The sequence below is a fragment of the Phascolarctos cinereus genome, unplaced genomic scaffold, assembly GCF_003287225.1.
Source record: "Phascolarctos cinereus isolate Bilbo 61053 unplaced genomic scaffold, phaCin_HiC Scaffold_4;HRSCAF=312, whole genome shotgun sequence".
Classification (NCBI taxonomy): domain Eukaryota; kingdom Metazoa; phylum Chordata; class Mammalia; order Diprotodontia; family Phascolarctidae; genus Phascolarctos; species Phascolarctos cinereus.
The window spans coordinates 263,609,601-263,624,916 of record NW_027555847.1 but is presented as its reverse complement, the minus strand read 5'-3'; the positions used below and the strand labels follow the sequence as shown (position 1 = coordinate 263,624,916).

General features: G+C 38.0%; 1 protein-coding gene across 1 annotated transcript in view; it reads right to left on the bottom strand.

The window, feature by feature from the left end:
- Nucleotides 1-15,316, bottom strand: part of MELK (maternal embryonic leucine zipper kinase) — an 86,064-nt gene that overhangs the window by 49,735 nt on the left and 21,013 nt on the right. The window contains exons 5-8 of the mRNA XM_021004634.2: nucleotides 14,065-14,208; nucleotides 12,450-12,518; nucleotides 7,663-7,755; nucleotides 5,780-5,878 (exon numbers count right to left, since the gene is read on the bottom strand). Of these exons, the coding sequence (XP_020860293.1) occupies nucleotides 5,780-5,878; nucleotides 7,663-7,755; nucleotides 12,450-12,518; nucleotides 14,065-14,208 (405 nt within the window). The remainder of the gene's footprint in view (nucleotides 1-5,779; nucleotides 5,879-7,662; nucleotides 7,756-12,449; nucleotides 12,519-14,064; nucleotides 14,209-15,316) is intronic.

Sequence of the window (15,316 nt, the reverse complement as noted above, 5' to 3'; positions counted from 1 at the left end):
GTAAAGTAGCAGGAGACTAAAAAAAAAGTACACAAAATAATGAAGCTGATCAAAACTCAGAAGGAAGAAACAGAAAAAGAAATGTCATTCAAAGCTTGTACAAAATATCTGGAGCTACTACTGTAGAAATTATGACTACAGTTACAAAAATAAATACTGGGGTAAGAATTCACAATTCAACAAAAACTGCTGGGAAAACTGAAAAGCAGTCTAAAAGAAATCAGTTAGTCCAACAGCTCACACAGACAACAATAAGCTCCAAATGGAAACATGACCTGTATATAAAAGGTACTATCATAAATCAAATATAGAAGGAAAGGATGAATCCTGAACAACTATGGATAGGAAAGAGTTCTTGAACCAATAAAAGATCGCTATCCTCTCCTGTACCACAGGAGACAAGATAGGCAACTGAGATGACATCAATTTGAAAAATGTGCCAACAAAAGCAAAGCAGAGAGAATTAGAAGGGAAACAGCTGACTTAGAAAAAAAAACTTTTAACCAATTTTTTATTATGTCTGATAATCAACATATATATACATATATATATGTGGAATTGTTAAAAAATATATATGAAGGAATCAGTTCCCAATAAAACAAATGGTCAAAAGATATGAACATGTAACTTTCAAAAAAAAAAGCAAACTATCAAGAATCATGTGAAAAAATAGTCCAAGCACTAATAATAAAAGAAAATAAGATTCAATCAATCAATAAATATTTATTAGGCATCTACTATGTACCAAGTTCTGTGCTAAGGACTGGGGATACAAAAAAAAAGCAAAAGGCCATCTTTGCCCTCAAGGTGCTTACAATATAAAGGAGGAGATAACACAAATATATACATAGCAAGCCATATAGAGGAAAAATAGGAAATAATTAGTAAAGGAAAGGCACTAGAATTAAGAGTTGGAACAGGCTTCCTGTAAAAGATGAGATTTAATCAGGACTTAATGGAAGCCAGGGAATCCAGTAGGTGGAGTTGAGGACAGAGAGCATTCTAGGCATGGGGGACAGCCAGAGAAAATGCCCAGAGCTGAGAGATGGAGTGTCTTGCTTGTGGAAAAAAAAAACAAGAGACCAGTATCACTGGATCAAAGAGTACGTGGCAGGGAGTAAAGCGTAAAAATGCAGGATGGACTAAGTTACGAAAGACTTTGAATGTCAAATAAAGTATTGTGCATTTGAACCTGGAGACAATGGAGAGCCACTGGAGTTCATTGAATAGGGAAGTAACATGGCAGGACATGTGTTTTAGGAAAATCACTTTGGTGGCTGAATGGAGGATGGAATGAAGTGGGGAAGAGACTTGAGGCAGGCCAATCTACCAGCAGCCATTGCAGTAGCCTAGGTGTGAGGTGATGAGTGGAAGAAAGGGGGGTGTGTGTGTGTGTGTGTGTGTGTGTGTGTGTGTGTGTGTGTGTCTGTTGGGGGGGAGTACAGATTAAAGCTTAGGGGGAAAGATAATAAGTTCTGTTTTGGATATGCTGAGTTTCAGATGTCTACTGGACGTCCTGTTTGAAATGTCTGAATGGCAGCCAGAGAAGCAAAATTTGAGGCCAGCAGAGTTTTGGACAAGATAAGCAGATCTGAGAATTATTAGCATAGAGATGGTAATTAAATCCATGGGAGCTAATGATCACCAAGTGAAGCGGTATAACCGGAGAAGAGAGCCCAGTGCTGAACTCTGAAGGGCATCTATCATTAGAAGGTGTGATCTAGAAGAGGATCCAGCAAAGGAGACAGAGAAGAAGTCAGATAAGTAAGAGGAGAACTAGAAGAAAGGGATGTCTCAAAAACCTACAGAGAAGAGAGTATTAAGGAAGAGAGGGGGTCAGCAGCATCAAAGGCTACAGAGGGAGAATGAGGAATGACAACAGGACATCGGAGTTAGCAACTAAGAGATCAATGGTAACTCTGGAGAGAGTAATTTCATTGGAATGATGAGGTCAGAAGCCAGATCATATGGTGTTAAGAAGAGAGTGAAAGGAGAGAAAGTGGAGACATCTATTATAGATGGCCTTTTTGAGGAGGTTAGCTACAAAGGGCAGAAGAAATATAGGATGGTAGTGAGGATGAAAAGTTCAAGTGAGGGTTTTTTCAGGAGGAGGGAGACATGAGCAAGCAATAAGCCAGTAGAGAGGGAGAAACTGAAAATAAGTAAGAGTGGGATGACAGAGGGAACAATCTGCTGGAAGAGATGGGATGGAATTGGGTACCTTGAACAAGCAGAGAGGTTAGCCTTGGTAAGGAATAAGGCCACATCATTTTGTGAGATGGGGTTAAGGAAAGAGTGAATGTACTACCTGAAAGCACCTAAGCGATAGGGGGTGAGGAAGAGTAGAGAAAAGGGAGAAAAAAAGGAGCTCATGGTGAATGAATGGTCTCAATTGTTTCTGTGAATCACCAGGCAAGGTTCTCAGCTGAGGGCAGGAGGAGCCAAGGAAGGTTTGAGGCAGGATGAAAAGATTTAGAAAAGTTTAAGTGGGATGCTAAGTTGATAAGGGAGGTTTAGTAGGATTACCTAATAGCATCAAGGGTTCATTTGAAGTTCCCCAGAAACCCATAAAACTAGTAAAACTGAGGGGGGAAAAAATGAAAATTGTTAGAGAAGCAAACAGAGGAAATACTAATGCACAGTTTGCGAACTATGAAGTGATCCAACTCCTCTTGAAAGCAATTTGTATCTATAACCAAAATATCACTAAATTGTGCCTATGCTTTGGACAAGCAATACCACAACTTTGGTTTATACTCCATAGAGATCAAAGAAAAATAGAAAGATTTCATATTCATAAAAACATTTAGAGTAGCACTTTTTTTGTAGCAAAGTTCTGGAAATAAAGCAAGCACACATTATTTGGAAATGGCCAAATTATAGTACATAAACATGTGGAACACCAGTGTTCTGTAAGAAATGATAAACCCAGGAGTATTTGTATGAACTGATTCAGAATGAAAGGAGTAGAACCAGAAAAATGATTTACACAATGACCACAACATTGTAGAGGAAAACGAGCAAAGTCTTAAAAACTCTGATTAATGTAATTAGTAATTATGACCCCAACAGTCTGATGATGAAGTAGAACTCTGCATGGCTAATACAGAGGTCTTTTTCCAATGGAAGGTTTTTACGGTTTTTATTTTTTCTTGGAGGTGGATGCTTTGGGAAGAAGCTTACATGGGAAGAGGCAGAGGAAAGGTACTAACAGTGATATTAAAGAAAAAGAAAGGAATGCCAGTGAATCAGCAAAAATACACAGAGGGAAGCAGAGAGATGTTTAAGGGGGAAATGTGGACAAGCAGGGAAGTATTGGAACTGCCATGTTACATTTGAAACATAAAAAATAAATTATGTTGTGCATGATGGAGATGTGGATGTCATATACAATCCTCTTTTCCTGCTCTTTGTGTGGAGAAAGGTTTTAGTCTGTCAAGTTCATAATAATAAGTAAAAAAATTAAATTACAAATAAAAACAGATACAAGGATGCCGGACAATATAAGCAAAATTTTGCACACACAGGTAGTCTTTCATCACTTTACCACAATAAAAAAGGAATGACAATTGTTCTCCAAGATCAAAACTGGTGAATTCAATTACTCAGAATTTGGCTTCCTTTTGGTGTTCTTTTCCTTTATGTTACTGAGGTCAATGTGTATGTTATTCTCCTGGTTCTGCTTATTTCATTTTACATCAGTTCATACAAGTCTTACCATGTTTCTATAAATTCTTTACTTTCATCATTTCTTATTTCACGTATCCATATGTTTTACTCAATCATTCCCCAATTGGGGGACATCCATTTTGTTTTGAGTTCTTTACTACCAAAAAGCAAGTATATCGCATTTCTATAGTAACACATCTGACTGAAAAGTGAAAAATATACAAGATTCCATTGTACTTATTTTGTGTTGATTTTTTTAAGCACTTGATTCTGTGGAGCAAAACGCTATCTTAATGGCTCTCACTCCAAAAGGCGTCTCCTATGTACATATTAAAATCATGTAAGATTCCATTAAAACTGTAATAGAGATAACTGTTTTCAGCAATCCCCAAATTAATATCCATAAAGCAAGCAGAAACATGTTTGACAAAGGTATTTGCCACCATTATGGAGGTCAGTGTAAAGTCCAAATTGAATCAAACTCCTCTAGATGGTGGGATCTTCTAGATACTCCTGCTTGCAGAAGGAACCGTGCTGATGGCATCAAGGCTAGGAACTTTCTAAATGAGATCCATTTTCACTCAAGAGTTAGAACTGTACACACAAAAAAACGACAAATAAGTAAAGAATGCCAACCGTCCAAACTAGGAACTGCATTTGGATCAACAATGTATAGAGCTGATATATGATTGTGGGTGTGGGTGTGTAATATATGTGTGTACATATGTATATATAAATATAAAAATATATACATATGCATGTATGTATACACACATATATGTGTGCGTTCTATATCCTGTTCAGTCATTGCAGATGGACAATGAAATAGTTCCAGAATTGAATAGGAAAAAGAGAGTAAGATGGATTACATTTAGGAAGTGTACCCTATTTTTAAAAGGCTTTATCTTCTCAATATCAACATCCTTGATTTGTGGAATTGATGGATTCACTGAAGTTATAGAATGCCATAATCTCTGAGGAATTAAAAATTGCTCAAAAGGCAATGGGGAGTGTCCACCAAAATATCTGTATAACTTTTTGTGGTAATGAAGAACCACAAAGTAGATGCTCATCAACTAAATAAAATGTAATGCATTCGTGGAAGGAAATGTTACTATGTTTTATTTTTTAAAAAAAATGAACGTGGGCAGCTAGGTGGCACAGTGGATGGAGCACTGGCTCTGGAGTCAGGAAGACCCGAGTTCAAATACAGCCTCTGAGACTTGACACTTACTAGCTGTGTGACCCTGGGCAAGTCACTTGACCCCACTGCCTAGCCAACAAAAAAAAACCACAAACAATGAACGTGATAAATATAGAGAAGCCTGGAAACACTTAAATGAACCAATGCAAAGTGAAGCAGAGCAAGGAAAACAATATTCACAATGACTACAACAACAAACTGAAGTCACAACAGAAAATGAATATTGCAAAATTACAACAAATAAGCATAAGTCCAAAGAAGAGACATAAAAAGACACCTCTCCCAAATCCTTTACAGAGGTGGGGAAAGGGAGAGTCAACTGCATATGTTGTCAGATTTTTTTTCAATGTACTGATTGACTGTTGAATTTTTTTTCCTTCCTCTTCTTTTAAAAAAAAAATCCTTCATTCTAAGGAATGGTATTTTGGAAGGAAAAAGGAAGAGGGATATGGAGGAAATCTAGGCGATATAAACAAAAGATATCAATATAAATATATTTTTAAACCAGTGAAAAAAGAAAAATGGAGAGGCACAAGACAAGTAATACAAAGGCTAATATTAAAGCGACATATGATTGAAAAAAGAGATTGTTAAGCCAGTATGTATGGAAAGGAAGGGATAAATGATGGAAAGTCTGTCCAGTCCATTGGTACAGCAACAAGAAAGCTTAAGGAAGGTCCCTGGCATGCTGGTGGAATGTCTACTGAAGATTTGCGGAGTGATATGGACAAGAGTCACAGAGGACGAGAAGGCATACAAGGATCACATCTGTTCCATGTGGATGTGATCACAGATCCCTCAAAGTGTACACAATCTACGTGATAAACCACTTTCCACTTGCACTCAATGTTAAACAATTGCCTAAAATGCAAAATATTCATTTAAATTTCACCATATAATACTTACAGTGATCTTCTTATATAAAGCCATGACATTATCATCATCAAATGGTAGAAATCCACATAGTAGTGCATATAAGAGAATTCCCATGCTCCAAACATCTGCCTAAGGGAGAAAACACCCAAACTGCATTAAAGACAAATTTTAGACTAATACTAAGTCTTCTTATGTACCATAAAATAATTTCTTATTCACTGAACTGTTTGGATAATGGGAAGGATAGAGTTGGGACTACAAATTTCAAGCAAATTCCTACATCTTGTAGGTTTCTGACGACATAAAGTCTCTACTCTGTCAAAAGCATGTTAAAAAATCAAACAAGGCTTAAATATGTACTACTGTTAATCTGAGATGATCCTAGTAATTATAGGACCAGTTTCAAATTAATACCTGGGGAGATACTATAACAAATCATTAGCAATCATCTAGAAAATCACAATATAAACCTAAAAGCCATTTTCTTTTTCAGCAAAAGCAGCAATTAGGCAGTCTAGACTTAGAGCTGGAAGATCACTGAGATGATTATTTCAAATCTCTCATTTTTTAAATGAAGAAACTGAGGCCTTAAGGGTCTAAGAGTCAGATTTTTAAACAATGTTAAGTTCAGGAAATAGTATCTAAAAGCAAAAGAATAAGTGAAAAAACATTTATTAAGCACTTACTATATGTCAGGCACAAGGGATACAAATACAAGCAAGCAAACTAATCACTGCCCTCAAGGAGTTTACAATCTAATGGAGGAAACAATATATATATAAGAGGGTGGCATCCAAGGAGGGGTGTTTGGAACAAAGCTATCACAGGGAAAGGTGACTGCAGACATAAGACAATGGACTGACCCAGCCAAAAGACAGTCTTTAAATCCATCTAGTGTAAAAATGTCTACAGATTCACATGAGGATTTTTAAAAACAATTTACTCTGGCCTTGGAGTCAGGAGGAGCTGAGTTCAAATCTGATCTCAGACACTTGACACTTACTAGCTGTGTGACCCTGGGCAGGTCACTTAACCCCGAATGACCCACCAAAAAGGAAAAAAAAAAAGTTAGCTCTAAGTATAATCTACAAACACAAAAAGGTAAACATAAAAATAAGCCTAAAAAAAAGCCTAGTGTTGGATAAACACAAAGACCACTACCACTGGGATAAGAATTCGCCACTGATAAAAACTGTTGGGAAACCTGGAAAACAGTCTGGCAGAAATTAGGTTTTGACCAATACCTCACACCTGATACCAAGGCAAGCTCCAAAAAGGACATGTGACCTAGATATAAAAGGTCACATCCAAATAAACTGGAAAAAAGAGGAATTGATTATCCATCAGATCTATGAATGACAATTCAACATCCATTTATAAAGTCAATGTGCCCTTAGATACTAAAGACATAAAAAACAAACCAGTCCTTGGCCTTTATAGTTTACTGGAAGAGCTTACATTATTACTAGCTCCTGTCTTCTATAATAGGCCAACTTGTAAAATAGCTACAATATCACATTTGTCATTGAACTTCCAAAGTTTTCTCTTCACTATCTCCCTCCCATGTTAAAAAAAACAACAACACAATAACGAAGCTGGTTTCTTCATATACAGGAAGGACAATAACCCAGTGTCATTACAACGAACATTCTGAACTTTCCTCCCTGTGGTGGTAACGATCTGTTTACATACTCTTGGCCAATCTTCCTCTGTAAATACTTAATGGCAGCCATTTATAAAACAGATGGCAAGGCCATGGCCATAGAGCAGTCCTTCTCTCTGCTCTGAGCTAAGTAGCTCATAGAGGGCCTGTGTCCTCTTGGCATCCTGCTGTAGCCAGCTGAGCTAACCCAACCCAGGATAGTGCATTAACCTTCAACACAAAAACAACTGCAACAAGAATACATACATACCTCTGATCCAATATAGGATTTGCCTTGAATTAGTTCAGGGGCTGCATAAGCTGGACTCCCACAACATGTCTGTAGATGGTAATCCTTGTTACCCTGCAGAAGAGATTGAATATAAAGGATTCAACAGACAGCAGAAATTAGAACACACTGTAAACTAGTGGGCATGAAGGGGAAGAAAAATAGTCAGGCTTCTACTTAATGACAAGTGCATCCTAACTGGACAGATGCCTCTTAGTCCATGACTAAGGGGAATCACAGAAATTATGCCACTTTCACCCACTCAGAGTTAAAGTGGTTCTTCCTGGTACATAAAGGGAGGGGCACAGAGTTAAAGTAACTGTCTAGGGTCTCAATAAACAGAAACCTCACTGTTTCAAACAGCTCTACAACCTCAGGCTAGCACTAGACTAGAAACCAGGAAACCTGAAATCAGACCTCTCCTCTGCCACTACCTGTGTATACTTGGACAAGCCACCTGCCTCAGCCTCAGTTCCTTAATCTATAAAATGAAAAGGCTGCACGACATCAGAGATATCAAACACAAGACCAACAGCAGTCCCAAGTGCCTCCTGGGCCAGATTAAAATGTAACTGGGAAATATTTAACAAAACAAATAATACAATAAAACAATTTTAAAACTAAGTCAGTATGTGGCCTGCAGGGATTCTTATGCCCACTTCAATGAGCCCTTAAGGTTCAGATAACCCAGGCACGCAGGAAAATTAATATTAAAATCACCCAAGGGATGGTTGCAGTTCATTATTTAAAGTCAAACTTAAATATAACAATTTTTAAAGTGGACACATGTTGAACTCCAAATAGTCTTAGGTGAGTATATACAGAATACATCAAAGTCTTCCAGAGATCAGCTACTCGATAGGCTTGCTATACATAAGTCACTGCTAAGATAAATGTTGGTTTTGAATACGAAGAATTTCAGTCTTATTTGACAAGACTAGACTTAAGTAACTCAGAAGAAAGAGGTCAATTTTAATAATCATTGCATTTAATAAGACGTGCTTCACTCATCATTATCAGCAGTTTGGCCACACCAACTTAAATACTTAGAAACATTAATGGATCCATTATCTCAACCATAGACACTAAAACACATCCATACCTCATTTTGTGCAATTCTTGCCCCTCTCATTCTAAAATCCTCTTCCACAGGCTCTACCCATCATAACTTTCTCTGGACCTCATAACAGTATGCGGGTTGATGATGTGGTATAGCACCTGGGCTCTCCATCTCTTAACCCTTGCTATTGCTTCATAGCCAGCTCACCTCCTGTAAATCATGTTTACTGCATGACATCTTTCATGTCACATTTTGCAGTCACCCTGCATGCTAACAGACAATAAAATAATGTTTGTTCAATTGAATCACTGAAAATAAACCAAAACCTACTTACATGGGTCTCTCTCCACTGCCCTTTCAGTCATCTGTGATGGCACTGCATACATGATTTGTGAACATTTAATATCTCCAGCAAAATACCGATATTAAAAAAAAGCTTTCTTAGCCTAAAATAACACGCCAGACCCTGAGCTCCAATAGTACAGCATTCGAGAACTCAAGTCACTTGAGACCACATTTAGGCATGCAAATACAAGTGCAAAATGGCCTAAGTCTTTTGCATAGTTAAGGTCTGCAGAAAATTCTAAGACAAGTACGATTTTTACAAATATTATTTTAAATTTTAGAATTTTGTCCAGCAACAAATTGCTATACTTCTAAGGAGAGCACTCTACATTCATACTGACATATTTGCTTAACTCTTACTCATGGAGTGGACAAGTCAGCCTCAGTGAAGCAGCAAGGCATCATGGGGAGAGACAGGAGTCTGAATGTGCTGGACAGGTCCAGCCACCACCATCTCCCCTCAGACCCTCACGGAGCAGCCCAGCCTCCAGCCCAGGCCCCACAGTTATCATCCTGGGAAGCAGCCCCTGTGGAGGGGCAGCCTGGCCACTGTTCCTGTGGGGCTACAGCCTCGGCTCCTGAAGGAAAGTAGTACTACCAGGAAAGAAAGTTATCAACAAAGCCCTTGCATCGACCAATGGTTCAACATCAGACACTTATGATTTTAACAGTGAAAGTGGCATGAAAATAGTGTCACTACCATCTGCTTTGCTGCTGCCCCCATGGGACCTTTCCATCTGACTTGTAGCTGAAGCCTTCCATTTGTGTTATGGCCCCCATTAGGATGTGATCTTCTTGAGAATAGGGACGGTTTTACTTTTCTCTTTGTATCTCTAGTTCTTAACACAATGCTCTACATATAGAGGTGATTAATAAACGTTTCATTCACTTATTCAAATCAAATAGACAATGTAAGTTGCAGCTAAACATAAGAAACGCTGGTTCTTTTCGAAGATGAAACTAAAGGAGCTGATTTCATTACATGCCCAAAGGTAACAAGAAACACTGTTTTATGGGATCCTCATTCTTCTGTTCCTCTTATCTTACAGTATCAGTGATTAACATAAGCAAAAAGACTACCATAGGTCAATGTCTGTTGTAAAATATAAAGTGGCAAAATTCTACTGAAGAACCTGAGAACATGGGCGGGGCAGGGGACAGGGAGAAGCACCACTTTAGAATTAGAGAACCAAGGCTCCAATTCTGCATCAGATGCTTTTTACTGTGTGACCTCGGGCAGGTCACTTACCCTTCCTGTGCCTCAGTTTCCTCCTGTGTAAAATAAGGGGATGGAACTAGATGGTCTCTGACACCCCTTCTATCTCAAGATCTATGATCCTGTGAGACCATTCAATGTAAACCTTGGCATTTGATAGACACAGGATAGGAAATGGAAAAAAGAGGTGGGCAAAAAATTTGAGAACTAACAAAAAGGAAAGAGAATAACATCATGCACATTACTCAAACTTCATTCCTAAATATCGTGAATCTTTTCTTTAAGAAGACAGTTGGAGGATCAGCTAGGTGGCACAATGGCTAGAGCACAGGCCCTGGAGTCAGGAGGACCTGAGTTCAAATCCAGCATCAGACACTTGCCACTTACTAGCTGTGTGACCCTGGGCAAGTCACTTAACCCCAACCGCCTCACAAAAAAAAAAAGAGTTGGAAAGCATTCACCATGACAAACACTAAATACCATGAAAAAAGAAATGGACTAAATACTGATAGGAAACCAGTTACTTAGTAGTGGGAAATGGGTCATTATCAGCTGTTGGTACACAATCAGGTCATCAACTGATTAGTTATCAAAGGTCAAAATTGCCACCATCTAATGAGGAAAATAAAAGCGAGAAAACATTTTGTTTAATAACAACAGTTCTAAATTGATCTATTTAAATAAGCTGCTGCCTCTGGAAAATTGTAACTAGATAAAATTAAAGCCTGACCATGATTATCACCATTATTTAGAGATGCTTTATTAACTGAAAACAAATGCTATGATTTGATGACCAAAAATACCCAGAAATCACCTCAGCCAGCAAACACTAACCTCTTAACCAAGTAAAGAAACATGAAGGCCAAAGGCCATACTATTTAAAATATAAGATGATTTGTAAAACACGACAGAAAATGGCAGAAGAATATGGTCAGTATTGTCTCACAAAGTAAAATCTAATAGAGGGGAAAATACAACCCCACAGAAAGCTTTATACAATGTATTCTGAGCTAGATTTGCCCCAGGAATGTTTATAGACAAAACCAGTAGTGAAATGGACTAGACTGCCCAGTGTTTCTATAGCAACTGATCTTCATAATCAATGACAGCATAACCACATTATTTGGACTTGACCATCTCAGTACCCAGAGTGCTATATGAGGAGGTAGCAACAGCACTTAAAATGACAAAGCAAAGAACAACTGAGTCTGACTACAAAGGAAAGCCACACTGGCACTGCTGCAAGTTTAAAGACACTCCTATCCTGACTTAACTTTTTCAGGTTCTCAAAAAGGAATTAAAAAAAAAAAATTATGGGAAGCCATGTGGCAGAGCAGGAAGGGTGCCGGATTTGGAGTCACAATACCTATTTCTCTTACTTACTGTGTGACCTTTAACAAATCACTTAACTCTGGGCTTCAATTCCTCATCAATGATCCTTTTCAGCTCTACATCTGTGATCCTGTGTTTTAATGGGGAAACTTGAAAGACTCCTAATCTTCCTGCCACACCTTCCTCCCCCCACCCCAAGGCCATGCTGATTGGCAAGAAGTCATCTGGTCAGCCACAGTGATCCACCGTACTCTCTCCCTGTCATCCACCCTGCCCACTGCTATGCCCTGGAACCATATGAAGCTGGTCTCAGCAAATTAAAGGATTTAGAGAAGAAGGTTTCTAGTTGGGAGATTGGAGTGAAAAGGTCTTATATGAAGGATCACAGGAAAGACACAGACTAGAATTCACATGACAAGAAAATAGGGCAAAGTTGTGATCTGAACTTGTGGAAGGAATCTCATTCACAAACAGATCACAGATCCATCAAAGGATATTTAGTTTCTTTGAAAGCTGATTATACTAAAATCAGAGTTATTAAAAATGTTCCTCTCTCCAGCTGATACAACTACTAAATTTAGACTCCTCTTAATAGGCCAAAGAGCGGTCAATGAAAACAAGGTAGGAATAAACTCAAAGTAGCATATCAGTCTTAAAAGTACAAAGAACAGCACAGTTTTTTAAGTCCCTTTCAATCATATCTTCTTTAACTCCAAAATTCAGTGATTATATGGGATGCTACCCATTAAACATTTTAATATTGAAAAACAAAAGAGCAGTGCTTATAAGTAAAATAAATAAACTCATCATACATACTTTGGGCTTTGCACAAAGACCAAAGTCAATCAACTTCAATTTATGGTATTCATCAATCAGCAAGTTTTCCTGAAGGGAAAAAAAAAAGACTTCCATTAACTAAGTTTCCTTGATCAAAGTACATTAACATAATTTTCCTCTTTATTAGTTATGTCTAAATGATAAATTTTGCAGAAGTTAATTCTAAGGGAGGGGTGACCTTACTGGCATTAATTACTAAGGGGATGAGACTTGTAAACAAAGGGAGAGAGAAACTGAGAATCTGGATCAGATAAAAGAATCACATCAAGTTCTGGTCAAGGACTGGGCTTCTAGGATTGCTCCTACCTCACTCCATCTCAGCCCCAAGAGGGAGAGGCTAGATACCAAAGGAAAAAGACTAATTAAAGAGTGAGAAATCAATCTTCATTCAAACCACTAAGGGCCTGTCCCTTCTACCTAAGCCTCAAATCTAACCAGAGTACGAGTGCTGCTACAACCCAACAATGCTGCTCTTAAGTTAATGAGAACACTGCCTCCTTTACTGAAGATTAAAATCTGTCTCACTTAGAGCTATAAACTCCAACCCAGAGCAGGAATTCTTAACATAGGATCTGTTTTTTTCAAAAATATTTTGATAAGTGTATTTGAATATAATCGGTTTCCTTTGTAACCCTATGTATTTTATGCTATGCACTTCAAAACATTATTCTGAGAAAGAGTCCATGGGCTACACTATGCATCCTAACTGCATAAGATTAGGCAGAGACAGGGGCTGAGTTCTGGGTTTTGGGGTCCAGTGAATGGAAGATAAGGCCCTTGGAAGGGGGTCTGTGAGAACCAAGTGAATTAATTGAAATGGGGATTTAAAAAAGTAGTCTAAAGTTAGTCAGTGAGGAACATAGCTGAGGTGAAAGGAATTGAAACTAAGCATAAAGATTCCCTCTATTACTAAGTTCTCAAGACTCTGTTCCTTCCATTCAAGTGCCTTCCTTTTGGTCTTAACTTTGTTCCATTCTGAATATATATTACATTTCTATTCCCTTCCTTCTACATCCTCCTTGTATCTTTTATTAGGTTCTTTAGGTGCATCTGACATATGAATGGGTCTATTTCTAATGTTCATCTCTGCCCTTTGTGCATTCAAACCAGTCATTCCCCGTACCTGGAACATACTTCTCCATCTCTTCCTCTAAGAATCTTCCTTCAAGGCTCAGTTGCCACCTACTCTGTGAAATATTTCCTCATCTCAATTGTGCCCTTCCTCCTGCTTATATCTACTAATCTCTTTATAGGCTGTAATCCCCCAGTAGAACAGGAGCTCCATATAGGCAGGGACTAGGTTTTCATTTGGTCTTCGTGTCCCCCAGGGCCTCACACAGTACCTTGCATGGTAGGAAATCAAGGTTAATTGAAATGAATTCTGTCTGTCCATGTGCATTCACTAAAAACTTGAATATGCCCAGCATTCTTCAGTGTATACAAGATGCTGAGGAGCGGAATAAACTAAATAAATAGTTATTGTGTCTGGGAAACAACAATGACTTGACTGGAAGGAGCAACAGAATATTTGAAAACCATAGGCAAATGAAATTTTGAAGCTCAATGTCAAACTCACTGTAAAACAGCCACTTACTGGTTTAAGGTCCCTATGAGCATAACCCTGACTATGTACATAAGCAACAGCTGACACAATCTGACGGAAGAAGATACGTGTTTCCTCCTCCGAGAGACGATCTTTGGCAATTATATAATCAAACAGCTCTCCTCCAGGGCAATACTGCAACAAGAACAAAACAATATGCATTTAGTCAGTGCTTTCTCTCTAAACAACACAGAACAATTTACGGACGTTCTCCTTTTTCCCCCTTTATGAGTATTTTTAAATGTTTTGTCTTTAATTCAATCAACAAACACATTTCAACATAGGAAGGAAAAGGAAAGACAATTAAAATAAACTTTCTACCACAGAGCTTCCACTTGTACATACAAGTGCATACATACACACACTGGTGCATATGTTGTATATATAGACACACACATATATGCAGACATGTATAGATACACATGTGTGTATATTTATATGAGTTTATGTAGGTAGTAACAAACTACTGTTTGACTTCTTCTGTGCCTCCACTCCCATACTTCTGCACAACTTTTTAAATGTTTTATTGATTTTTCCCCCACATCTATCATTGCCCACCAAGTCACCTCCTTCCTCTGTTGACAACAGACACCCTCCTTGACAACAAATTTGTATAGACAAGTAAAACAAATCAAGGTCCTGCCTACATATGAGAATGCATGTCTGTTTCTGTACATCTAGGCCCAGAGCTCTTAACTTTGTGTGGGTCATTGAACACTTAGGCAGTCTGAGGAAGCCTTCTCAGAATGCTCTTAAATGCATAAAATAAAATCAGAAGATTACAAAGGAAACCAACTATACTAAAATAGTTATCAAAATATTTTTAAAACAAGTTCATAGACCGCAGGAGAAGAACTTCTGCTCTACTCCATCACCTCTCTACTGAACAATGAAAGATATCCTTTGATATCAGTCTTTTAAAGACATGATTTTATATTCTCACACAAGCTTTTGTTTTTGCTTTTTGGTTGTGCTGGTTTACTGAAGCATGTTCCTACCCAATGCCTCAAAATAAATTAGAAATAGGACCAAGATCTCTTGGATCTGAATTGTTTAACCATGATTAAGTATTTTAAATAAATATGTCCAAGCATGTATGACTACATAAACAAAATTAATAGTCCCTACCCTCTAGGGGTTTAGTCATCCAGAATAACAGAACATTGGTGCTAAAAGAGAAAGCAGAGATAATCTAATTCAACTCCACTATTTTAGAGGTAAAGAAACTAAAAACAAGAGGGGT